At 35.8% G+C, this 25,089-nt stretch overlaps 3 protein-coding genes across 7 annotated transcripts in view; 1 reads left to right on the top strand and 2 right to left on the bottom strand.

Moving 5' to 3' along the window:
- Positions 1-6,186, bottom strand: part of LOC132121596 (guanylate cyclase 2G-like) — an 8,201-nt gene extending 2,015 nt beyond the window's left edge. The window contains exons 1-14 of one of the 5 annotated variants that reach the window (XM_059531162.1): positions 5,844-6,186; positions 5,341-5,465; positions 4,877-5,056; positions 4,650-4,794; positions 4,430-4,565; positions 4,211-4,314; positions 3,936-4,102; positions 2,622-2,747; positions 2,447-2,530; positions 2,244-2,348; positions 1,202-1,273; positions 732-1,056; positions 430-607; positions 186-326 (exon numbers count right to left, since the gene is read on the bottom strand). In XM_059531162.1, coding sequence (XP_059387145.1) covers positions 186-326; positions 430-607; positions 732-1,056; positions 1,202-1,273; positions 2,244-2,348; positions 2,447-2,530; positions 2,622-2,747; positions 3,936-4,102; positions 4,211-4,314; positions 4,430-4,565; positions 4,650-4,794; positions 4,877-5,056; positions 5,341-5,465; positions 5,844-6,156 — 2,201 coding nt within the window. In that variant the 5' untranslated portion in view covers positions 6,157-6,186. Of the gene's footprint in view, positions 1-185; positions 327-429; positions 608-731; positions 1,057-1,201; positions 1,274-2,243; positions 2,349-2,446; positions 2,531-2,621; positions 2,748-3,935; positions 4,103-4,210; positions 4,315-4,429; positions 4,566-4,649; positions 4,795-4,876; positions 5,057-5,340; positions 5,530-5,564; positions 5,650-5,843 lie in introns of those variants that run through there. The other 4 variants (XM_059531163.1, XM_059531165.1, XM_059531164.1 and 1 more) reach the window with 4 other exon arrangements.
- Positions 6,187-8,152: 1,966 nt separating this feature from the next.
- LOC132121591 (long-chain-fatty-acid--CoA ligase 5-like) lies at positions 8,153-18,153 on the top strand. Its single transcript, XM_059531147.1, has 21 exons — positions 8,153-8,302; positions 9,187-9,354; positions 9,511-9,619; positions 9,788-9,852; positions 9,942-10,043; positions 10,343-10,442; positions 12,474-12,652; positions 12,742-12,774; positions 12,845-12,896; positions 13,042-13,115; positions 13,207-13,284; positions 13,452-13,586; positions 14,435-14,569; positions 14,672-14,767; positions 14,983-15,055; positions 15,157-15,245; positions 15,320-15,436; positions 16,183-16,326; positions 16,419-16,520; positions 16,623-16,694; positions 17,947-18,153. The coding sequence occupies exons 2-21, from the start codon at positions 9,199-9,201 to the stop codon at positions 18,079-18,081; spliced, it is 2,046 nt and encodes a 681-aa protein (XP_059387130.1). The 5' UTR covers positions 8,153-8,302; positions 9,187-9,198; the 3' UTR covers positions 18,082-18,153.
- Positions 18,154-18,536: 383 nt separating this feature from the next.
- Positions 18,537-25,089, bottom strand: LOC132121592 (palmitoyltransferase ZDHHC6). The gene is made up of 11 exons (XM_059531148.1): positions 24,875-25,089; positions 23,380-23,905; positions 22,808-22,899; positions 22,242-22,401; positions 21,866-22,027; positions 21,693-21,746; positions 20,368-20,535; positions 20,211-20,252; positions 19,980-20,125; positions 19,255-19,301; positions 18,537-19,164 (listed from the first exon to the last, which is right to left on the bottom strand). The coding sequence occupies exons 2-11, from the start codon at positions 23,644-23,646 to the stop codon at positions 19,064-19,066; spliced, it is 1,239 nt and encodes a 412-aa protein (XP_059387131.1). The 5' UTR covers positions 23,647-23,905; positions 24,875-25,089; the 3' UTR covers positions 18,537-19,063.

Raw genomic sequence — 25,089 nt, 5'->3', positions numbered from 1 at the left:
TGTTTTTAAAACGTTAAATACATTTAGATTTTAAAAAGTATTTCATGTCAACAACCCATTTAAACTATATTAGCATCTAGTATGTAACTGATTTGAATGCAATTTTTTGCTATCTTATAAAAGAGTTATGAAAAATACATTTACAAAATGTCATCGTCTCAATAATACTATAAAGGTTTGTTTACTTTGGCAACATGCTAGATAGAAGCTTATCAGCTCTGCTCTTTTCTGCTGTGAGCTGATTGGTTCTCTCCTCCACGACTTCTTCCAGATGATTGGCATATTTCTCCAGTTTGCTCACCATGTTGTCCAGGATGTTGGCATGGCTGGGAAATTGATAAAACAGCCCAGAGTATAAAAACAAAACAACAAAAAAAAGAATATCTTAAGGAGTGTCAAAATCATTGGACAGCTACATAAAACATGCACCTTTCAGGACATGCCTGACGCAGTTGTCTCCTGACACTGGTGAATGGGGGTCTGTGGTCTGGGTTCTCACTCCAGCAGGCTTTTAGTAAAGGGATGAGACGTTCATCACAGATGTCAGGAGACAAGGTTGGTCTAAGGGGCTCATCGCTCAAGGGGGTTCTTAACAGCTTGATAATCTCTAATGAATGACAAATAGAAAACACACACATTTTTAGAGGCCAAACTTAATCCAATTGGTTAATCAAAATGGAAAATTGGTTGCCAAGACTGATATATGTTAAGAAATCCAACAGAGACATTACCTTTTGGTTCCAGATGAACATCATGATAAGGACCCACCTCTGTACTGTACATCAGCTCTCGCATGATTATGGCAAAGCTAAAGACGTCACCTTTCTGGGTCCCATTGAAAGGGTAGTACACCTCTCTCAAAAACTCAGGAGCAGTATAGTGCATCTCTTCATAATTTGGATTCTCCAGTGGGATCCGTTTGTGTCTGGTACCATGTTTGAACTCCCACAGCCCAAAGCCAGAGAGTTTGATCTGCAGCCTGCTGTCAACCAAACACACACTGGGCTTCAGATTTCCATGAGACTTCAGACTGCTCTTATGTATGTACTCCATGCCCTGTCACACCAAAATAACAAATAACATACCACACAATAAAAGGTCTTCTTCCAAATCAAGATTTTCCAAATATATATGCAAACTAGAAATCAAGATAATATGATACACTAAACTAAAGGATATTACATTAAAACAACATACTCACATTAACAATGTCATAGGCAAAAGACAATTTGAACATCCAGTCCAGTTCAATTTCGCTATTTCTGAGAACATCCTGATGTTTTGAAAGCAGAATAACAAATATACTGAGAGTCTGATGATGTAGACATATATGTTGAAATAATTTCAGTAATGAATATGTTTAATATGTTCATACAGGTTTTCACAGTCTTTTAGAGGCAGCATGAATGCAGTACAACAGTTGGCTTTCTCTTTATGTCAGACAACAATACTAAACTAAAAATGTGGTAACATAAAATGCATCTTAAACTATACAATATGAAAAACCAGTCAGTAACTGGTCTCACAGTTTCACCGTTAGTTGTGAGCTGTATTCGCTTCATTTATTAAAAAGTGGAATCTCATAACAGTAATTTGTTCAGGAATTGAATTATACCTGTTGGAATGTATTTTTTTTATTCTACTAAAATAATTAGTATTAGATTGCTGTATTTTATTTTATGTTTTAAATTGAAATAATTCAATTGAAACACTATCACTGAAAAAAATTGGTGTCAAAACAGTTTTCACTTAGTAAATTTCACAAAAAAAGAGACAAAGAAATGGAAAGTAACAAATTTAATTAAATTTAACATTTATAAAAGTAAAATAGTAATTTAATACTCCAATTATCTTTGTTGTATTTAGTGAAAGTGACAAGTATGATGTCCCATACTCGGAATTCATGGTCTGCATTGAACCCATCCAAGTGCGTGCACACACACACAGCAGTGAGTAGTGTAGTGAACGCACACACCGTGAACACACACCCGGGGCAGTGGGCAGCCATTTTTGCTGCGCCACCAGGGGAACAGTTGGGGGTTCTGTGCCTTGCACAAGGGTCTCACCTCAGTCGTGATATTGAATGTGGAGGAGAGCACTGATCATACACTCCCCCCACCTACAATCCTTGCCAGCACCGAGACTCAAACCTGTGACCTTTGGGTTACAGATCCAACTCCACGACTGCCCAAATGCCAATTTATAACGTTGAGATTTTTTTTTTTACAGTTTACTACACCCACCTTCAAGCTTCCTTTCTTGCAGTACTGCATGACAATACAGACATTTGGAGGCTCGATACACACACCGAAGAACTGTACTAGGTTCTCGTGTTTCATTTCTTTCAGCTACGGCAAGGATAAGCACAAGAATTAGAGTATTAGCAAAGTATTGGCTTGTGACTTGCAGAGGTAAAACCAAATCTCTAAAAATATCAGGAATTTACCATATTGAACTCTGCAATGATCGATGGTTTCTTGACATCAGTAAGTATCTGATTTTTCAAATACTTTACGCCAACCTCATTTCCCTGTCCCATGAGCAAAGAGAGTGTGTTAGTTGAAATATTTGGGTGAAACATGTAATACATCACTTCCTAACAGGTGATTCAGAATTTTTACCTGATAGAGACCAATAGTAGTGTAGATGGCATCTTTAGTACTACAGCTGTTGGTGGAGAGCATGGACTGAGACCCACCACTACCACATTTACTTGGTGTTGTGCTTACAGACAGTGTTTGTGTTCCCTGTAAAACCCACAATAATACTCTTTTTTATGCATTAATGTCATTACAATATGATGGAATTTGCATAGCATATGTGCTGTAAAGTTTGATTGCATGTGCGAGTAGTTTTTTTAAAGGCATTTTTGGCACTTTTTACTTTTTACCTGAGCTGTTTAGACCAGAAGGCTGGTTGAGGTTGGTTTACGCTACATTCAGATTTGACATCTACATTGATGGTACTGCTAGTTGGTTTGGTGCAGTATTAGACTATTATTGTTAAAGGGTTATTTCAACCGATAATTTAAATTTGTCCATCTTCTACTCACCCTCGAAGTGTCCTAGGTGTATGTGACTTTCTTCTTTTAGAATAATCCAATCAGAGATATATATAAAAAATTGCCCTTGCTCTTCTAAGCCTTTCAATTGGGGTAAGCGGGTGTTTATTGTCAACAGTTCAGAAGACGTGAAATAAAGTGGGCGCATCTGTAATAAAAAGTCGCTCATACGGCTCCGGGGGGTGAATAAAGGTGCCCTCTAGCGAATCCATGTGTTTTTGTAAGATAAATATCCAGATTTCAAATGTATTAAACGTGGAAGACGTGCATGCTGAAGATGGAAGATGTATGCATTGCGTGCACGTCTCTGGGAAATGTCGAAGGGAAAGGAAAACCAGTCTCCTCTTGGCTTATTTCGAAATCCTCCAACGTTTTTCTTTACAAATCCTCATTTTGTGCTTCTAATTCATGAACAGTGTTTTGTTTTGTTCTGTCTCCGCACTCGTCACTAACCACGCAGCACTGACGTACTACGACATCTCGCTGAGTGTTTATAACATTTGAAATCTGGATGTTTATCTTACAAAAACGCATGTATTCACTACAGGGGGCCTTAAATCACCCTCCGGAGCCATGTGAAAGACGTTTTATTACAGATGCACGCACTTCATTTCACGTCTTCTGAACTGTTGACAACAAACACCCGCTTACCCCAATTGAAAGGCTTGGAAGAGCAATGACAATTTTTTATTTAACTACGATTGCATTATTCTGAAAGAAGAAAGTCACATACACCTAGGACGCATCGAGGGTGAGTAGAAGATGGACAAATTTTCATTCTCAGGTGAACTAACCCTTTAAGCAAAAAAGAGATGAAAGAATAAATACAGTAAATGAAAACATAAACTAAATTGAAATGACAAGTTCATCTTACTTTGGGCTCTCTGAGGATAGTTATGTCGCTGTAGTTGATAAGCCACCAGCTGGACTCATCCAGGCGAGACTGTAGACGGGTCTTCTGTAGAGTCAACAAAGTGATCAAAGCCACTGCTGCCATTCCTAACACAGGCATAGCCACCAGCAGAACCAGCAGAGATATCTCTGGAATCAAGTGACAGCACGTGATGTCATTTCAAATACATAAAAAGAAGATTGTACTTATGTGCATAGAAATCTAGCAAAATCTAGCTTTTATTAATGTCCATTTACCATTGTCTAACCATTCACAGAGCTCATTATTAAAACCACAGGGCGGATTATCTAGTGGGGGTTTTCCATTTTGCCAAACAATGTTAGAAAACCTTGATGTGGGTCTGCAAAACAGGTATTTTTGATATAGTATGAGTCAGAGTTTCAGCTTTGAATATCAGTAATGATTTTCAGCGCTGAATATCAGTAATGCTAACATATACAATATTTTGGTCTTACGTTATCATTTTCGAATTGCTGTCAAAGTCCAAAACAGACACAAATTTTGTGACAGTTTCTGTTTGTTGTAGGTCGTATACTGAATAGTCAAGCTTCCTCTCTCCATATTCATCAAAGTGAACCAGACCTGAAGCCCCTGTTGAAAAAACGACACAAACAAACAGTTTGGTTATTTGCAGTCAACAGGAAAAATACAAACATGTATGTAAGACAAAATTACCATAAAACCTAATATTGGCCCTGTCCCTGAGCATCTGGAGAATCTCTCGTCCATGACTGATGTCTTTACCATTTTTAAAGGCTTCTTTAAGGCCCATGGCATAAAGTAGAACAGCGTCATGTAAATAGGCAGCGTAGGAGCTGACCTAAAACATCAAATAGATAATATTAAATGTATTAAAAGTTGATCAGATTAAGGGTCACAAGTTTTTCATAAAATATTCTCACCTCTTTTTCTGAAGACAGGTTGCTGTAAAAAGGTGCCCCTTTTAATCTCTCATAAGTCTGTTCAAAGAAATCATAGTAGTCATACCCTTCATAAGATTTCTGAGCAAGTACAAAAACCATGTCAAAAGCCTCCAGGACTGTTGTTTTATTTGCTTCACCAACAGTCTTCCACAGGTTGTCCTGATGAGGGAAAAGGTGAGAGTAGGTATCTGTTTAGGTAAATAAGAATTCACACAATAGTAATCTGATTCAGTTCAAATACTTACACATATGACCTTTTTTTCTTTTGTTTACAAAAAGAATACACCCAAAAGGCATGTATTGCTAACTAGACATATAAAATACAACAGTGCATTGTAATTATATTTAGCATTTATCCTTTTTTTCATTTATTTTATTTTAAACCTTTAAAAAATAAATATTTATTTCATAATTTAAGCATTATATGCTATTCAGTTACTCACCACTCTGCCACTGACCTCAAACTGCTGAACCAGAAGGAAAATATACTCTCCATTCATTAGGCCTTGTTTCTGCGCTTCTATCATAAGAGATGTGGTGTCTTCAGCATTAGCGAGCACAACAACCACTAGAATGAACAGAATAACACTGGCATTTTATAATCTCATAGAAACAATATTTAAGTTTAAGATTTACATGTTCCGCATATAGTATGCAGAAGCTGTACATTGTTATCATGCAAGATATTTCAGGTCCTATTTGCTATCCAATGACTACCCAACATATCCTGCACTATAGAGAATAGGGCTTGACAATGCACATTTATCAGGGACTTTAATATCATAACAGTTAAAATGCAGATTAAGTTCACTCATCTTATGCCAATTAACAGATTCAAGAGGATCAGGCCATGAGGGCATAAGGTTTTACACGTTTTACTCACTGAGGTGTAAATTCCAACCAGATATTGTAAGACCTGAAAGATAAGTACTACTTATTGGCTCACCTCTTGCAACTTTAGAGATGATCTGCAAGTTTCTCTGTGCCAGTTCTGGGTCACTGGTATCAAACTTGATGCCAGCTGTCACTGTTACTTCGGCCCTGAGTTGCTGTTCCACAGACTTCCAAAAAGCATCAACACTGTCCCATGTGTTCCTATCTGCACCACCTCCGATCATACCAACATACTTCCATCCAAAGAATTCCAGTGTTTTAAGCAGGATTTCTCCAACCCTTTTAAGTGGAGGTACAATTTTAATAAAGGTGTCATACACCAGAATGTTATCCATTTTTGGTGTCTGGCCAACAAAGCCGAACATGGGAATGTTCCATGTGGATGCTATGAGCCCTGTGACCTGAAGGACATAAGCAAAAACTATTAATCTATTCAAAATGTGTATATATTTTAGATTTTATGTAGTTATTTACATGTGCAGTGTGCAGATTTTCAAGGAATTGACTATTTGAAAAGAATGTTGGCTGTTTTAAGCAATTATAAAACATCTGGTAAAATATTTCATATTGATATATTTCATATGAATCTTAATTAATACAATATTTATATTAATATAAGCATGAAATATTGTGATGGTTATCTAAGATACTTCTGTGTATGAGTATATTCAACGATTTATGAAAATACTATGAAAATACTAAATTTGTAAACACTGTTGAAGCATTGTTATAAAAAAGTAAGTCTTGATAAGCCATCCTTTCCCCATAATCCTTACTCAGATTAAAAACTTAATAATAATAATAATAATAATAATTTACTATAATTGAATATAAAATGTCAAAACAAAACACTTACTTCAGCCTCCTCAGGACAGGGTGGACCAAATAGCGCTGACACATTTTGGTTCATTACTTGATTGATGAATCCCTGAAGTGAAAGTTTTGCGTTACACTCTGTTTCCATGTATACGAAGTCAAAGATGAAATTTCCATTCAGAGATGGATTTGCGTTGATCTTGTCTATGGCAATCTGTATTGCAGACCCCAACCTAAGCAAACTGAAAGGGTAGGAAATGTTCCGAGGAGCTTGGAGGCCAACCGTAATCTTATACTGGGTTGCTTTGTTGCAAATAACAGAGCCTGTAAGTGCTGATAAAGAAACAAAAATAACCCACCACCGTGTGGCTCCACTTATGTCTAAATCTAATCCTGACATCCTACCTGCATAAAACTCACTCACATTGATCGGCTTTCAGACATACAGGGGGATTTAAATAGACTCTTACCTTCCCTGGGGAAATTAATTCTGATCAAGGGGTTTCTCTGAAATAAAAGTACTTAGCTTCTGTAGTGCACGTTTTGCACGTTCTCAGCCAATTTTCAATAGCATGTAAGATTCTTGCTATACACTGTATATACACACACACACACACACACACACACATACACACACAATTTTAACATGAAAACACATAGTTTTTATTTTATTATGATGAGCAAATGAGATTAAAGACCAGGATGCACTACTGACCTATCATCTAAATGTTGTACATGTGTTCACATCCTGTAAGTAAGAGGTTGCATACTAAATATGGAAGGTGGAGAGAGGTTTTGTATGTAGATCTGTATATTTTCCTTTTTGTGTGTATGAATCACTTCAACTTTGACCTAAATTGACCAACTCTGACTTCAAACAGCAAGATTCCAATCCACAGAGGCCTTGACGGCTCTCATCCGTTGAATTTCATTGTCTATTATCAGAACAGATTACAAAATCCAAAGGTGCACACATCTTATCTGTCATCACAGTCAAATGTCAAAGTTCAGCTGGGACGTCCTTCCTAAACTGCTGTGGTAATGATGCTGAGACAAGTGAGGTTAGAAAACAGTGTGTGTTCGTAAGATCATGTTGTGTCATGCTTAACTGAGGTGTGACATGAGTAGCCTAATGCTGTTCTCGCGCTAACAAGGGTTTTAGGGTCCCAATGGCCTCCCTTATAGTCACTTTAAGCTGAGAAGCTGTAAATGATGGGTTGAATCAGCAAAATGTCACTGCAAACCACCAGAGTAATGAGTAAACATGATGAAAACCCAAGTATTTGAGTGGGAGCAACTTTTCAGTCCTGCAATTTAATGTCACACTGACCAGCAAAGGTAAATGTCATAGTCCACATTTCATACTAGCACTGTATAGTTTCACAGTTGTATGTTTTAGCATGCAGTCATTAAAGCACAGACTTGTGAATCTTGTGCAACACACATTTACTTTACAGGATTTAGCTGTATAGCCATGATTCTGATTATGTTCAGTCATTTGTATTATCAGGGAACAGATAGCAGAAATTGGTTCAAAGGTCACTTATGTGCTTGTTTTATTGGTCCTGAGACCATGTCTTCCTTCTCAGTCTTCTTGTAGCTTCAGCAAACCTGTAAAAAGGACTGTCTCACAGGACTTTTTGTCTTCCAGTTCCATCACCTGACAGACAAACCGGACTCCTGCAGGTTATCCAGGTACTTGCTTCTAAAAATCTTTATTTGTTTAATTTCATATCCATATACCAATACATATAAAACATAACATTAGGCATAACGCTAAGCAGTTAAATTAGGATTTTTGTCTGCTGAAATAAATGTGCATTTATTGCTATGCATGTTTAAAACAAAAACAGCATGGACTGTGTTTTGCATACAAATAGGCCTTGTGTCCATAAAGGAAGTTGAATTCATATATCCTTTATGAGAATTATCTTTTCATTGTGACTTGAGTCAGATGTTTTTAACAATGAGGTGTTCGGATCAATAAATAAAATAGGCTATCCTCAAATACATAAAATGTATTATACTGTATAATATTTATTTAATATTATTATGTAAGGAATTATAAAATGATAAAATAACATTTCTTACTACTTATTAGAAAGGTTAGTGGATGCTCTGGAGGCTGAAAAGGGTTTTATCACCTTTGCTAGACGACATCGGCCTCCATAAATAGATAATGTAATCAAATCCAATAGAATAGCATAAACAGGTGTTGAAGGATAACACCGGGAAGACAGGAGAATGTTAAGAAGGAGTTTCACTGAAAAAAAAGCATAATTGTGAGGCATATTATATTTTTCTAAATTGGACTGTACTGTGCTCTTCAACCTTTGAACGAACTTATGCACTCTAACCTTCACCCCCAAAGGTATATGTGTCCATCAATACCTTCTAATCAGTGCAGTGTCAAAACAGCACTAATTACAGGGACCTTGAACTTCCTGTTTATTTACTTATATAGATATGACCACATAAATGTAAATATAAAATACTATGTTATGCATGAAACTGACCCTTCATGTTATTAAAAATAATTTCAATTGTTTATTTTTTCTTTTTTTCAGCAACTTCGGCAGATCCTGTGCATTATGGAATTTTTGTTCGATTTCCTGTTTACCCCGCTTTCCACTTCGGGACTGGTGTTTCTGTTTAGTCTTGCCGCTGTAGCTCTGGTCCATCTCAACACCCGGCCTAAACCACTGCATCCACCCACAGACCTCAACCAACAGACTGTGGGCGTAGCAGTTAGTGTGATCTTTTGTCAGCTGTACCCAGTATAGTTTATTATGTTATAAATCAATAATTTGTCTTCATGTGGTTCTTGTGCATAATTTTATATGGTTCTAAATGTATATTAGTACTTCAGTGGTTTAATATTACTTATAAATATTTATTTACAGGGTGGCGCTAGAAAAACAACACTCCTGAAAGATGACAACTTGATCTCGTACTTATATGAGGATGCCCAAACTCTATATGACGTATTTCAAAGAGGACTACGCGTCTCAGGTGAGAGGTCACAAGGTCAAAATTTTACATCAACACGAAATGCTGACATTCTTTTGCAATGAAATTAAGTCCTATTTTCATGCTAGCTGTGTTAGTTCACATCTCTGGTGCATCTAATCTTTAGTAACCCATGATTAGTCTGTGAGATATTTGATCTGTATCATGCAGGAAATGGACCATGCTTGGGATACAGAAAGAAGCGGCAACCTTATCAATGGCTTAAATACAAACAGGTATTTGGGCCAACCACAAACATCATTTTGAACTCAAAAATGAGGACAGCTGAGGTCTTTGTTTCAATGCTTGCCTCTGATTGTCTCAGGTTTCAGACAGAGCTGAATTCTTGGGGTCCGGACTTATCCATCGCGGCCAGAAGCCATCGCAAGAATCATTTATTGGCATCTTCGCCCAGAACCGGCCAGAGGTGACATACTGTCTGAATGTCAATCAAAATCGATTCTGATATGTCTTATTTTCTTACAAAAAATATCTAAACATTCTTTAAACATGATAAAAATGGCTGAAAATATTAAGGCTTTAAAAATTTTTTCTTCATGTTTTGAGATAAACATAATAACATGTATTGTTATTTATGCTTTAAACAATTCAAAACATATGTGGCAAATATATGCCCAATAACACAAGGCTATTTAAATATATCCTATTGCACTTGTGATGATCCAGTGTACTATACATAAACTAACCTCTCTTCTCTCTTTTCAGTGGATTATCGCTGAACTGGCCTGCTATACCTATTCCATGGTGGCAGTGCCTCTTTACGACACCTTGGGACCTGAGGCTCTTGTGTTCATCATTAATAGAGGTACTTAAGCCTGCATGCTTGCTTGCTTCATTAGAGGTGTTGGTCAGAGCAGCTTTACTTATCACACCTGCTGAACTCTGCTGACTTATAATCCTTCAGAAGATGATGACTTTATTGTTTTAGTGACCTTAGTGACCTTGCTATTCTACCTTCAGAGTTCAAGCTGCTTTGCTTACCTTCCCATAATCCTGTAACTCTTTTTCTATTTCTCTAACTAATGACTGATATTATCATTAAAGGTAAAGTGTGTCATTTTTAAATTTTGAAATACTTCTCCTTTGGCAGTTTAATATGTTGAGACTACTGTAAGCCATTCTTAGGTTCATTTTGTGAAAATACTGAGTCTCCGTGGGGCAGAGGTATTGAAACATTGCCATGTTTGTTTCAATGATCCAACAAGTCAGCTTCTGCCTCAGCCAATAAGATGAGTTTGGGGCGGGACTTTCTGTTTAATGGAAGGTTGGGGATGTTTGGGAAAACCTACCTGAAACCATTTTGAGCTCCATTTGGTGACACTAGTTGCAAATTATCATTTATAATTTAATCATTATTTAGAATATTGCTATTTCATTGCTGCATGCAGTATCCATTCAAAGGTTTGGGGTGGGTAGTACATTTTAATGTTTTTGAAAGGAGTCTCTTACGCTCACCAAAGTTGCATGTATTTGATGGGAAATGCAGTAATATTGTGAAATATCATCACAATTTGAAATTAATATTTTCATCTTTTTGTAAATATCTTTTAAAGTGTAATTTATTCCTGGCAACTAGAGCCCTAGATCCTTCAGAAATAATTCTAATATAGTGATTAGGTGCTCAAGAAACTTGTTGTGTATTCATCATTGTTGAAAACAGCACTGTTATTGTTTTTCAGGATTATCTGATGAATATAAAGTTTAAAAGAACGGAACTGGTTTGAATTAGAATTATTTTAACACTATTAATATCTTTAATCTAACTTTTGATTAAATCAGCCTTGTTGAATAAATTAACCTCATTGAATAAAAGTATTAATTTCTTTTAAAGAAAGGAAATCATACTGACTCCAAGCAGTGTAATATATTCACCTTTATGCTTGCCATATACTGTAACTTCCTCATTTAAAGGTACAATTTGTAAAATATTTGCAGTAAAATATCCAAAAACCATTAGGCTAGTGTTATATATTTTGTCCAGCTGATCGATAGCAATATCTCTAATGTTTTCAACTACTTGTAAATCATGAGAAAATTCCCATTTTAAACAGTGACACGGTGCAGTGCAGTCACCTGTCAATGACGTTACCCTTTGTTACCGCCTTTACTGTCGTAGAAACCACATGACAACAGTGTCGTGGACAAATGCGGAAGTACTGCTAGCGTCCAAACCACTAGCTTGCTTCAAACAGTTCCTTATTTACTTCTTCTTGCACGTTTTATGGTGGATTTTGTTACTTAATTATGGAACATAATTACTGTTTACCGTCTGCCGCTGGTTCTGTCGACAAGGACAGCTCACGTAAACTTATTTTTTTTCTCGACAGGTGAGTTGTTTTGATTTGTATCTTTACAGAAAACGTATGCTATTATAATGACCAACAAGATTAGTATTATGGTGCATACACGCCAATCGCGGGGCATCCCATCTCTAGACCCGCGCGAGGACGCGTCTGATCCATAGTCTGATCGCGTCTATGCATTGACTTTGCATTGACTTTGCATTGACTTTGTATGTAATCTACTCGCGCAAATCGTTGAACTCGCGTTTGAAAATTATGACATCAAGCACAACATTTATAAAACTTTTTTTAAATCCATGATTAATCTTTCCGTCTGATTGATGGTTGTCAGCGGTTGGGTAGAAGACAACAAATCCCATCATCCCACGCTACTTCTTAGCGTCATCAACACGCGATTGCTATTGTTTTGGTAGTGCGCCCTCTCGTGGCAGGTCCTACAACCTGTACCCTTAACATATTTAATTTAAGGTATTATTTATCACAAGTGATTTTGTGCTACATCTTATTGGACCTTTTTTTTTTTATCTGTGCAGCAAAGATATCTACGGTGATATGCGATAAGCAGGATAAGGCAGAAACACTGCTGGATAACTGTGAGAAAAACCTCACACCTGTTTTGAAAACCATCATTCTCATGGACCCCTATGATTCTGCATTGATTGATAGAGGCTCTAAAAGTGGTGTGGAAGTCCTGCCCCTGAAAGATGTAGAGGTATGCTGACAGCGTTATCTGATAAGTAATAAATAATAAAACAATAATACAAAAAATTAAAGGCTCTGAACATTTGTGTGATTTTTTAGGCCTTGGGAAAGAGCAACCATCAGAGGCCTGTTGTGAGTAATTGGTTAATTATGAATTGGAATGTTTTTTAGCAAATAGTATTTATCAATTTATTTTTTTCAGCCACCAAAACCAGAAGACCTAAGTATTGTTTGTTTTACCAGTGGAACCACAGGTAAGTGTGATGTAATCTATTCTATTCTGCTTCAAGACCTAACCCCCCCCCCCCCCCCTTCTATTTGTGAAGCCAATGCTGCTCCACCTCAAGTGAATACTGTGGTGTGTTCTATGAACCCTTAATTCGGTATTCTGTGCTTCAGGGGATCCAAAGGGAGCCATGCTGACCCATGAAAATGTGGTTGCAGATGCAGCCGGCGTGGTTAAGACGTTTGAGGTGCTGTATGTGTGATGGCTACATGATTTTTACAAAGTCTCTATGGGTGTATAGATTTTTAATGCTGGATGGCAAACCGATGTTTCTTCAGAGCGTCTTTGTGCCCATTCCATCCGACGTGTCCATCTCGTTTTTGCCTCTGGCGCACATGTTTGAAAGAGTTGTACAGGTAAGGCGCTTTTTCATATCCGATGCTCACCATCATCTTTAATGAAACATTGCTGAAGGCCTTTCAAATTTTCAGTGTCATGTACTCAAATCTTTTATAAATCACATTTCTTTTACAGAAGAAGAACACTGAAGCCATGCTTGTTTGTTCTTCTTCATGTGTATCAGACAGTGCTGTACAGTGTCGGGGGAAGAGTCGGGTTTTTCCAAGGTGATATCAGACTTCTACCAGACGACATGAAAGCCTTGCAGCCTACTGTATTTCCAGTGGTTCCACGTCTTCTGAATCGTGTTTACGACAAGGTATGAAGCTACACACAGTCACTTTTGGGGCCGTTCCCTGATTCACATGGCTTGTTGTCATTTTTTATAGATGGGCCTCTATGCGTTCTTTAAATAGTGTGTGTATGTAATGATAAAGGTAAGATTTAGACAAAAAGATCTATATTTTGTTTATATACAACAAGCAATGTTCTCTCTAGAATGAATGCGGAATGGCAACACTTTCAGTCTGTTAGGGTTTTGTAGCATTAGTTGTGGAAAAGTTTTAGTGGCGCTTTCTGCAGCTTACATTAGACCAGTAGGTGGGGTGACAAATGACCGTCAAGTGACTTATCATTGACTATATTTATTCAACCTAATAGTTAATTAGGAATGAAAATAGTATTTTTCTTTACAAGTGAGTCATTGAATTGTTCATTCAACCGATTTGTTCAAAAACAGTGATTTATTCAAGGATAAGACACCACTATGGTGCGTTGTTCTGATGCTTGATTATGTTGTGCCTGGGAATAACTGGGAATATGTTTGTCTAAATTAATTAATTATAACTTCTTGTTTGTTATAATTTATAATTATCTGAATCAGCACATGTGTGATTACCTTGCGGTACTCGGATAAGTGGGTGGAGTTACAAAGAACAGAAGTAAAATAAACCAACCAATTAACAAAATGTTCCGTAGGTCAACGTTTGTCACAGAATCAAAATTCAGACTTATATGAAAGAGGTTATATTCACATCCATAGAATAAACATGTGGGATATGTTACCCACCATCACTTAAGAGTTTGTTAAATATATAGTTACACAAAGAGCACAAATAAATAGCTCTATAAGCCTTTTATTGTTGTCTGCTTTCTGCTGCCTTCCAGGTTCATAGCGGGGCCCATACTCCATTTAAGAAATGGCTTCTAAACTTTGCCATTGAGAAGAAATGTGCAGAGGTCAAGCAGGGCATTATCAGGAATGACAGCATATGGGACAAACTTATCTTTCACAAAGTGCAGGTATTCCCAACAGACCAGATGGGAGGGTTTTTGTATTTGTTGGGGAAGAGTGCTGTTTCTGTGAGGAATGGTTCTGGAAAAGTTTTGAATTGTCTGCTGCAGGAATCTCTGGGGGGCCGAGTGAGGGTGATTGTGACGGGGGCTGCTCCCATTTCTCCAACTGTGCTCACTTTTCTCCGGGCAAGTCTCGGGTGCCAGGTAAGGGATGAAGAAATGGGAGTATAACACCAAAATGTATTAACTATATTGTATATAGTTTCTGTTTTGGCTTATAAAAGACAATGTGATGCAGGAGTGCTTTACTTTGTACTTTATAAACATGCCCACTGTCAAAGCCGGGTGTGTATGTATGTGTATTGATCTGGTGTCACAGTGACCCAGTGCTGACCCCTTTATCATTGGCCTGCTTCCAGATATTCGAGGCATATGGCCAGACAGAGTGCACTGCGGCTTGTTCTTTCACCGTACCGGGAGACTGGCATACTGGTGGGTTCCTGTATATGAAAATCATGTTTTTGTGTGTGTGTGTGTGTGTGTGTGTGAAACAACACTTAACACTTACTTATTTTATATACTGTTGATTTCAGGCCATGTTGGAGTTCCTATTCCATGTAATATTGTCAAACTTGTTGATGTGGAGGAAATGAATTACTTTGCATCCAACGGTGAAGGAGAGGTATGGAACATCATTTTATAAACTGTGTATCAGAATGTTATTGAAATTTCTTAGCTTCTGTGTTTCATTTTTAGGTTTGTGTCAAAGGGAAGAATGTGTTTCGTGGATATCTCAATGACCCAGAAAAGACAGCAGAGGCTTTGGACAAAGATGGATGGCTGCACACTGGAGATATCGGCAAATGGCTGCCTGTGAGATCCCTTGTGTATAATGAAATATGACAATAATTTACATTTGAATTTATTTTTTTGTATTCTCTTTCTTTAATAATGCACCTTAGAAGGATGGAAATGTATAAGCCTATTCTGTTGTGATATCGGCAGTCAGCCAAGGACCCAAAATCACAAAACTCAAAGCTGAATACAATAGGTACATGAAATTTAGCTCCAAAATTAGTAAGAGGCTTAATCTCCTTTTGTTTAAATAATGTTATGGTAATAAAATCCAAGAAACAAGCCCATGACCATATTTTCCCCAAAATGCACCATTCAAATGTTTGGTTTGGGTCAGCAGGATTTTTTTTTTTAAAGAAATGAATACTTTTATGCAGCAAAAATGCATTAAATTGATCAAAAGTAACAGTAGAGGCATGCATAATGTTTTAAAAAAATATTTCTATAAGATTTCATGGTTTCCACAAAATATTAAGCATCACAACTGTTTTCAAGTGTGATAATGTTTCATGAGCACCAAATCATTAGACTGATTTCTGAAGGATCATGTGAGACTGAAGACTGGAGTAATGGCTGCAGAAATTTCAACTTCGCCATCACAGAATAAATGACATTTTAAAATATATCCAAATAGAAAACATTTAGTTTAAATTTTAATAATATTTCACATTTTTACGGTATTTTTGACCAGCCTTAGTGAGCATAAGAAACGTCTATGAAAAGAAGAAAGTTATGGAAGTTATATATTGTGTTCAATTTACCAGAGTGGAGTGCTGAAGATCATCGACAGGAAGAAAAACATCTTCAAACTGGCTCAAGGTGAATACATTGCACCAGAAAAGATTGAAAACGTTTACATTCGGAGCGCTCCAGTCGCCCAAGTGTTTGTGCATGGTGACAGTTTACAGGTGAAATTAATATGAATTCCTTTATATTTCTGATAACATTTTTAAATAGTTTATTATTATGTAACCTAATATTTTAAATTGAATGCGTCCAGTCCTCTTTGGTGGCCATAGTGGTGCCAGACCTTGAAGTATTGCCAAGTTTGGCAGAAAAACTGGGAGTGAAAGGTTCACAAGAGGAGCTTTGTAAAAACCAGGTATGCTGTTTTTACATACTTTACCTTTGAAAATACGTGCATGCAACCCTTCTGAAAAATTCACTCATATAGTTACTTATTAATTTTTGCTCAATTTTGTAGGAAATCAAGAAAGCAATCATCTCTGACCTTAACAAGCTGGGGTGTGAAGCAGGGCTGAAGTCATTTGAACAAGTAAGCACTTTTATGATCCAATAGGCTATTATTAGCATAGGGATGTAACAATTCACTCACGATTCAATTTGATTCAATATTTTGATTTCACGATTCAATTCTCAAAAATCAGATTTAGGATAAATTATAAATTAAACGTGTCCTTTTATTATTGCTTGGACAAAATGCTGCATGTTTCTTTGTGAAACTGTAATATCACATTATTATAATATATGAATATAGCACTTGCATATTATTGCTCTTTTGTTGGTTTTGATCCCTTCTATTCTTCTCATTTGTAAGTCGCTTTGGATAAAAGCATCTGCTAAATGACAAAATTTAAATATATTGTAAATGTAAATAACAAAACTAAATTGTAATGCTAATCTAAAGTTAAAAAAAAAGCCCCAAATCAAATAAATAAATAACTCAAATAAAACAAATCTCTTCATATAAACAAAATAAGGCTTTGTCTGTGCACTTTCCATTAAAAAATATATGCAACCACTGCATTTTAATCATGATCCAAACAAAGATGCTGCATAGATGCAACATGAACATTTTTTAATCTAAATTAGATTGTAGAATTTCAAAAGCAAAAGCAGAATGGTTTGACTTTAGTTTTGTGAAACTATGTATAAAAATCTCTGCATGAAACAGAAACAGCAGACGAGCTCAACGAGACGCAGATTCACTCTCTGCCAGCAGGTGGCACTTAAAGTGTTTCCTTGGTTTCCGCTTTAAACAAAACACTTATGAACATGAATTATACTGAGGAAGATTAAAAGAAAAAATACCATCTAAACTTTTATAAAGATAGTAAGTTCCCCTCAGACATGCATTCATATAGACTCCTAACAACACCTAATTGAATCGCAATTTGTTTGGCATCTCAACCGATTTGAATCGTCACATATTTGATCGATTTTCAACCGGCTCGCGGTTAATCGTTACATCCCTAAAATTGAAATTAATAAATGAAAATCTGTTGAAAATGGATCCTTGACAGTGAATGGGTGCTGTCAGCAGTCCAAACAACTGATAAAAACGTTGCAATAATCCACAACTCCATCTGATCAATGAATGTCTTGTGAAGCAAAAAGCTATGTTTTTGTAATCTATCAAGACTGAAGATATATGAACAGATCAAGCACTGTTTACAAGTGAAACCAAAATAATTTTTAAAAAAAATAAGTCGTTGGATTTTGATGCATTGTGTGGTTTTCTTTTCATTTAATCAAACATCTACTATATTTTATGTTCTCTTTTCAAGGTAAAAGACCTGTACCTCCATCCGGACTTGTTCACTATAGAAAACGGTCTCCTCACTCCAACACTGAAAGCCAAACGGGCAGATCTCACAAAATTCTTTAAAGTTCAGATTGAGAGTCTTTATGCTAACATGTAGTGCATTAAAAAATGCTATTAATAGCCTGATGTGTGACCATGTATTTATGAGTGCTGTTTGTGTTGTGATGTTTTTCTATATTTGCTCAAAGATTCAATATTTTGTAAGCACTGTATCAGCCTTAACTGAAAGCATTAATCTGTGCCCAAGAGACTCTCATTGTCAGTCATAAAGACACAAATGCTTTGTTAGTTGTTGATATATTATTAAAAAACAAATGTACGAACAGCTTTAAAAGATTTAATGAATACCAAAGAATGTTAATTTTTTTTTTGTCCCAAGCAAGAAAATGTAAAACATTAATGCCAATACATCAATAAAAAAACCCAACAACAATTATGTATACATAGGTGCTTTGTTGAGTAGAAACTAATTTTGTGGTTGCTTTCCATTAAAAATACGAAGAAAATGAAATTACGAAATTACTATACAGATCACGGCTGATTATTTGTCTCTGAGAACTTCAGCGAGGTTGACATCAGTTTTACAAAAAAGTAAGCCGTCAAAAATAAAACCGAATTGTCGTTTCATTTATATAAACAATTCAGACAATTTGCATGACAAAGACCTTGGTACAACTGGAAAAAAGGCTTTGCATAATCAGTGTGGGCATCAATAAACGAGAGAGAGCAAGCGAGTAAGAGAAAGGCAAGAAGAAGAAATAAGTTTCAAGTAGACATCTTAATAACCCCTTTTAAAGAATATGCTGCCACATGCCCCAATCCCATTTTAACAAAACCCCTTTTTCTTTCTCATCTGACAGTTTCTCTGGCAGCTGCTCCTTGAAAATGAAACGCTATTAAGTAATGCATGTTAATAACTTTGAGGCGTCTGTCACTATCAGTTTGCTTCAACACTTAGCGCTGGTGCCATTGAACATCTTTACAAAAGTATCAGAAAGAAATGTGCATCTCAGCAGGGTTCAGGCCCTAATATTCGGTCCTCTTTTCAAAGCGAGCTCTGAAATATCTAGAGTTCTGTATCATTGCTCTTTCTTTTCTTCACTTGCCAAATTATTCGCCGAGTCATAATGACACTTTTCAACACATCGCCGTGGAAACCATCCTCTAATTCGAACTCCAACTATAGAAAGAGATATGATTTAAAACATCAGATTTATGAAACTTTAATAATTACTGAATTTGATCATATATAGCATATTGGAAACTTTACCATTAGCCTGTTCCTCATTCAAAACTTTGTCTCCATACATCCACCACCTGTTAATTAAAAAGAACATTTTTCCCTCCTAAACATCATTACCTAAAAATGTTACATTACTGTACAATTGTTTGGGGTCAGTAAGATGAAAAAAATAAATGCTTTATGTTCATCAATGTACATCATACAGTATAAACAGTATTATTTTGAAATATTATCACAATTTAAGTTAACTTTTTATTTTATCTTAATATGTTGTAAAAAATTGTTTTTTCATATTCCTGTAATGACAAAGCTGATTTTTTAAGCAGTCTTTACTCCATTATTTTTGATCTTTCAGAAATCATTTTAATATTCAGATTTTCAGCTTAAGAAACATTATTATTATTATTATTCGAGAAATATATATATATATATATATATATATATATATATATATATATATATATATATATATTTCTCGAATAATAATTTTTTCTATATATATATATATATATATATATATATATATTTTTTTTTTTTTTTGTGGAAACAGTGGTACTTTTTTTGGGATTCACTGATAAACGGAAAGTTCAAAATAACAGCATTTATTTGAAACATAACTTTCTGTAACATGTCTTTACTGTTACTTTTGATCCATTTTTTATGCTTCCTTGCTGAATAAAATAATTTATTTTGTTAGAAATAAGTCTTACTGACCCCAAACATTATATTATATACTAAAAGAGAAGACTCACTTTGTTCCTCTTGTAGCAAAGATGGTCTCCCCCTTTGTGAGTTTGATCCTGGGTTCCTCTGTACAAGGTGTTCTAAAGAAAGTGTTTAGTCCCTTTCCCAAAGGGCAACAAGCGCCATTGTAGTCCTCCACCACTCTGTACTCCACCTGTTTAAATAGAGGGACACCATTGTGTCAGTCCTTTGGTAAATACTGTCCTCTAGTGTTTAAAAGTGATGAAGGCAATACTCACACTCCTCTGACGTTTATCATGTTTTTGCTTCAGCTGCTCAATCTGAATAAACGGGAACCAAATGTATCATTACAAACTGAGCTATAGAGCTGTATTAGACTGATATATAATACCTAGAGAATGATCTGTTATACGCATTATTATGTTGAATACATACGGTTAGAGTGTACTGGTTACACTTCTCATGAACAGGCCATTCGATTCCATCTCCTATGGGGGTCCCGGACCAGGTGAACACCTGCTTGAAGTTCTCCCATCGACTGCCCAGATCATAGGGGAAGATGAAGTCTTCACCTGTTTGGTAGTACTGGATTCTGTCTTTGGCCTGGGAACACAGATATTATTGCTTAAATGTAATAATAATACCAACATGACTTACTGAATTCAGTGGTGGTCTTTTGTTCTATGCGTCCATAAGGTCTCATCTAGCCACAAAGACCCAATAAATATATGATTTGAATGTTTACACTGTACATGTGCATTTGGAGAGTCAACATGCATTTTTTTTTACTCTATTTTAACCTACTATATAAGCTACATTTTGCTATTATTTTATTACTTTGTAATTATTATTACTTTACGAAGTTTAATACTGTATAACTGAAATATCACACATACATAATTTTTTCAAAATTAATGTTTTACTGCAGGACAATTCATTTCAGTAACAATTCAAGGAAATTTCGAAATGTCCAAAAACACTTTATTTTAAGGTGTCCTTGTTACAGTGTAATTATACATATAAGTACTGAGTAATTTTAATTAACTACATGTACTTATTATATGGTTAGGATTAGGATTTGAGTTTGGTTTAGGATTAGTTGCATGTAATTATGCATAATTTATTATTATTAGAATAGTAAGTGCATGTAACGTTTAACAACGACACCTTAAAATAAAGTGTTACCCAAAATTATTTAAACATAAATTCTGCATGACTACACTACTCTCTAAAATGTGGAAAGAAATTAATACTTAATGATCATTTATGCACTAAAGACTTTCAAAATCTTAAACGATTTCAAATAAATGGTGTTCTCTTGAACTTTTATTCATCAAAGAATCTTGAAAAAAGTATTATTAAATATTAAAAACTAAATTTAACTGTAATAATACTTCACAAAATTACAGTTTTTTTTTTTTTTACTGTAGTTTGGATCATATAAATGCTGTCTAGGTGACAAAAACCGACTTCTTTCAAAATATATATATATATTTTAAATCTAAACGACCCCAAACTTTTGAACCGGAGTGTATATTGATTTCCAGCTGTCTAGATCCTTGAACTTGAGGGACTGGTCAATTAAAAATAAATTTAGTACCTCTATGTTTTTAGATGTCGATGACACTAAATGTGCTCATAGTTCAAGAAGGTCTTTAAAGGACTACTCCTGAAAGAGTGTTGCTGTTTATTGGATTAGAGGAGAAATACTGGATTAGTTCACCTCATTTAGGTGATAAGCATACTGTAAACAAGCTTACTTTCTCCTCAATCCATGCTTCTATTGAGGTTTTGTTTCGTAGAATCACCTTCATCTAAAAGAAAATAACATTTCTGATCAAAATTCACTTATATAGCAAGCTATGGATTAAACAGACCTTTTTTTGTAAAAGAATTTAAAGAAGAGAAGAAAGGAAGTGCAGTCATGTCCTACCTGAATAAAAAACAACATCCCAACAGCAATAGTGGTGCCCAGTGCCAGTCCCAGTGCAAAGAGGGTGGCTGCAAATGCTGCAATGCTGAAAGGCATGATGGGATGGTGGATGTGTCGAGCAGCGCTCATGTCAATCTTCACTGTGCTCCAGCCAAATGAGATCTAAAACCAAGAAAATGGGCAGCACATCAACACAACAACAACGGGCATTAGTCACAAAATGTACGAACATTTCAACAGAAGCTCATCTTAGCTTAGCCTAGCCATTCCTGAAGAAATATTTACATTTTAAATTACGCGTACATTATGTGTCCGTGCAACAGCTATCGCATGTTATTAGATTTAATTAGAAGAAATAATGTGAGAAAACACTTACCCGATCATAAAGTTGAGTGTACATGGTCATGATAAATATTAGCGCGGCGTGTGTGCAGCCCAGTGGAGCAAGCAGGAGGAAGCTAGTGAAGTACGCATGATTCATGTGACCACAGCAGTTGTTGATCCAGGGACAATGGTGATCCATCTTCATCACACACCTGAGGGAAGAAACCGCTTTATATTAATTATAAAGAGTCATCATTTACACACTGAATGTTGTAGTCTACAGGTTTGAAACACCATGAACAGAATTGTTATTTTTGGCTAAACTATCCCCTTTAAAGCTGAAGTCTGTAATTCATGCACCTTTACTGTAATCAAAATATTTTTCAAAAAGATGTATCAAATAACAATAATAATCCCGCCCCAAACTGGCACTATTGGTTGAGCCAAAGTTGCTGAGTTTGGTTGGTTTAGATTGCATTTTTAACTGTCTTAGCATATTAAATTGGAATGGGAAAGAAACAGTATTTTTTTTTTAATGATACACTTCAGCTTTAAAATGCATGCATATTAATAGAAACTAGCCTGTTTTTTTTTTTTTGTTTTTTTTTACAAATCTACCTGTTACATTTGCGACAGTGATGTGACCTTGGGGCTTTATAGCCTTGGCACAATCTACAGAACTGTAAGTACATAATATCTTGTTGATTCTCCTGTTAGAAAACACAAACAACAACATAAGTCATATTAGACATGTTGATTGCAGACACCTTTAGAAAACAGACAATATCATACAACAGAAACATGCTTTAAAATATTTGTATGTTGGGGTAAATTTGGGGTAAGTTAAATTAATACTTAAATTAATATTTTGAAAAGAAATTAATACTTTATTCAGCATGGATGCATTAAATTAATTAAAAGAGACATTAAAGACTTATATAATATTAAAAAATATTTATTACTTTTTTTTTTTTTTTTTTTTTTTACAAAAATGTTAATCAGCACCAAATCTTTAAATGTAATATATAATACAATTAATTTAAATTGTAACTTTAGTAATATAATATTGTAAAAATAATACTAATAATGTATTTTTTTGATCAAATAAATGCAGCCTTGGTGAGAATAAGAAACTAATGTCAAAAACAGAAAAATTGCAACCTTATGAAAACAGCCCAAAACAGACTTACCGGTTTCCACTCCAGTGGAATGTAACCAGGGCCTACAAACATGGCATTAAAGTAGTTGTAAAGAATGAGGACAGTCCAGTTAATGAGCATGATGAAGTTGATGCTCCCTCCTGTGGTGTCCAGTGGCCAGTACCAGATGATGGAGTCCAGTATGGCCATGGAGGAGCACACGCCGATGACCGTCAGAGCGATGATCGGACCCCAGTGGAACAGCCTCTTGACCTCATGGAGGTTCTCAAACACAATTACAGCAGACAGAATATTCATTGTTTTGGCGGATTTCAGTGTCTTTAAGGCCTTCGATGCTACAGATGAGGTCGTCAGGCGTGTTGTCTATGTTTACTGCAGTGACTTAAAGAGGTCAAAGGGCATCTTTTCTGTCTTTTCCGAAACAACCAGCGATCTGCTACGTCAACAGACACAGGGGCCAGCCGTTTCTTAAAGCTCCAGACTCTGTCAGCGTGTGGCATCCTTCTGAACTAATCCTATGATCGCTCTATCCTCGAGCTAAAGCCAAGCCATCCATCTGAAGAGAAGAGAGGTGGAGGAAACAAGGAACATGAAAGAGAAAAACAGAATCCAAATGACTCACCTCACACAAAATGTTAACATGCTAACCATAACTTAAATCAAAACACCACAGTTAACTTTCGTTCCAATTTATTTCTGTATAACATGACAAATTAATATGGGATCTGCATAGATCTATCTATCTATCTATCTATCTATCTATCTATCTATCTATCTATCTATCTATCTATCTATCTATCTATCTTATGTGATGACATTGCAGCTACACTGTAACTAATTTTCTTCACAACACAAAAATGCAATCATACTATGGTTAACCATTTGTGTCCTACATCACTTGTTCTATGTCTAAATACTAAGCCCAGTTTGTTTAGTAATGTCATTATAACATAAAGCAGGTTTAAAGAGAAATCAGGACTATGCAGGGGTTAATGTTACATGTAAATTATAGTTCTTCTGTGGCTGCACCCCTCCTGTTCTCATGGCACACCCAAAGCTGGATTCTATGCTCCTATATTACATCATTCAGGTTAAACTTATTTGATCTGATTCTGTGTCTTATTAGCTTTGTATTGCGGATGAAGATTTCTGACATGTTCAGCACCAGAAGAAACTCAGAAACTCTATCAAGATGTTGTCAGTCTGCATGAACTGAACCGGCTCTCTATTACTCAAAATCCCGTTTAGATCATTTCAGAGTCTATTCAATTTAATTCTACATATATATTGCATTCAAATACTGAAGAAAACAGATTAACTGTAGACATGAGCTTTATCTCTATAATGACCAATCCATTTGATTACAGACATTAAATCAATGACATACGCCTCGATAAAGGTCAATGTTACTAATAGAGACGTATATGAAGTGTTGTATCTTTCATTATGATGACATCAATATATATAGCTTTGATTACTAAAGAGACGGTTTTGAAAATGAAAAATGTGTCGTTAACAACGTTACCTCGATTTTCCGTGGTGCGATCAGAGTCCAGGTAAAACTGACAGCCACGCTTAATATGAATCGATGAACTTGTTATTTTACGCCCGTGATATTGTCAGAAGCGAAATCTTTTTTTAGACAACAAGAGCACGATTCGGCGAGAAAGATAATACAAATACACGCGCGAATTACACCACAGCGGAACCATTGAGAGGAAGAGCTCGTGAGTCGTGAAC

This window comes from Carassius carassius, chromosome 39, assembly GCF_963082965.1.
Source record: "Carassius carassius chromosome 39, fCarCar2.1, whole genome shotgun sequence".
NCBI classification, from domain to species: Eukaryota; Metazoa; Chordata; class Actinopteri; order Cypriniformes; family Cyprinidae; genus Carassius; species Carassius carassius.
This window is presented reverse-complemented; position numbering and strand designations above follow the sequence as displayed.

Bases quoted from the DNA above. Each gene is read 5' to 3' on its own strand.
- LOC132121591 (XM_059531147.1), top strand. From the start codon at position 9,199: ATGGAATTTTTGTTCGATTTCCTGTTTACCCCGCTTTCCACTTCGGGA. The intron at 13,587-14,434 runs GTATGAAGCTAC...GCTGCCTTCCAG, and splicing joins TGAATCGTGTTTACGACAAG to GTTCATAGCGGGGCCCATAC. The intron at 16,521-16,622 runs GTATGCTGTTTT...TCAATTTTGTAG, and splicing joins AGGAGCTTTGTAAAAACCAG to GAAATCAAGAAAGCAATCAT.
- LOC132121592 (XM_059531148.1), bottom strand. From the start codon at position 23,646: ATGAATATTCTGTCTGCTGTAATTGTGTTTGAGAACCTCCATGAGGTC. The intron at 22,900-23,379 runs GTAAGTCTGTTT...GTTTTCTAACAG, and splicing joins TTCCACTGGAGTGGAAACCG to GAGAATCAACAAGATATTAT. The intron at 21,747-21,865 runs GTAGGACATGAC...ATTTTCTTTTAG, and splicing joins GGATGTTGTTTTTTATTCAG to ATGAAGGTGATTCTACGAAA.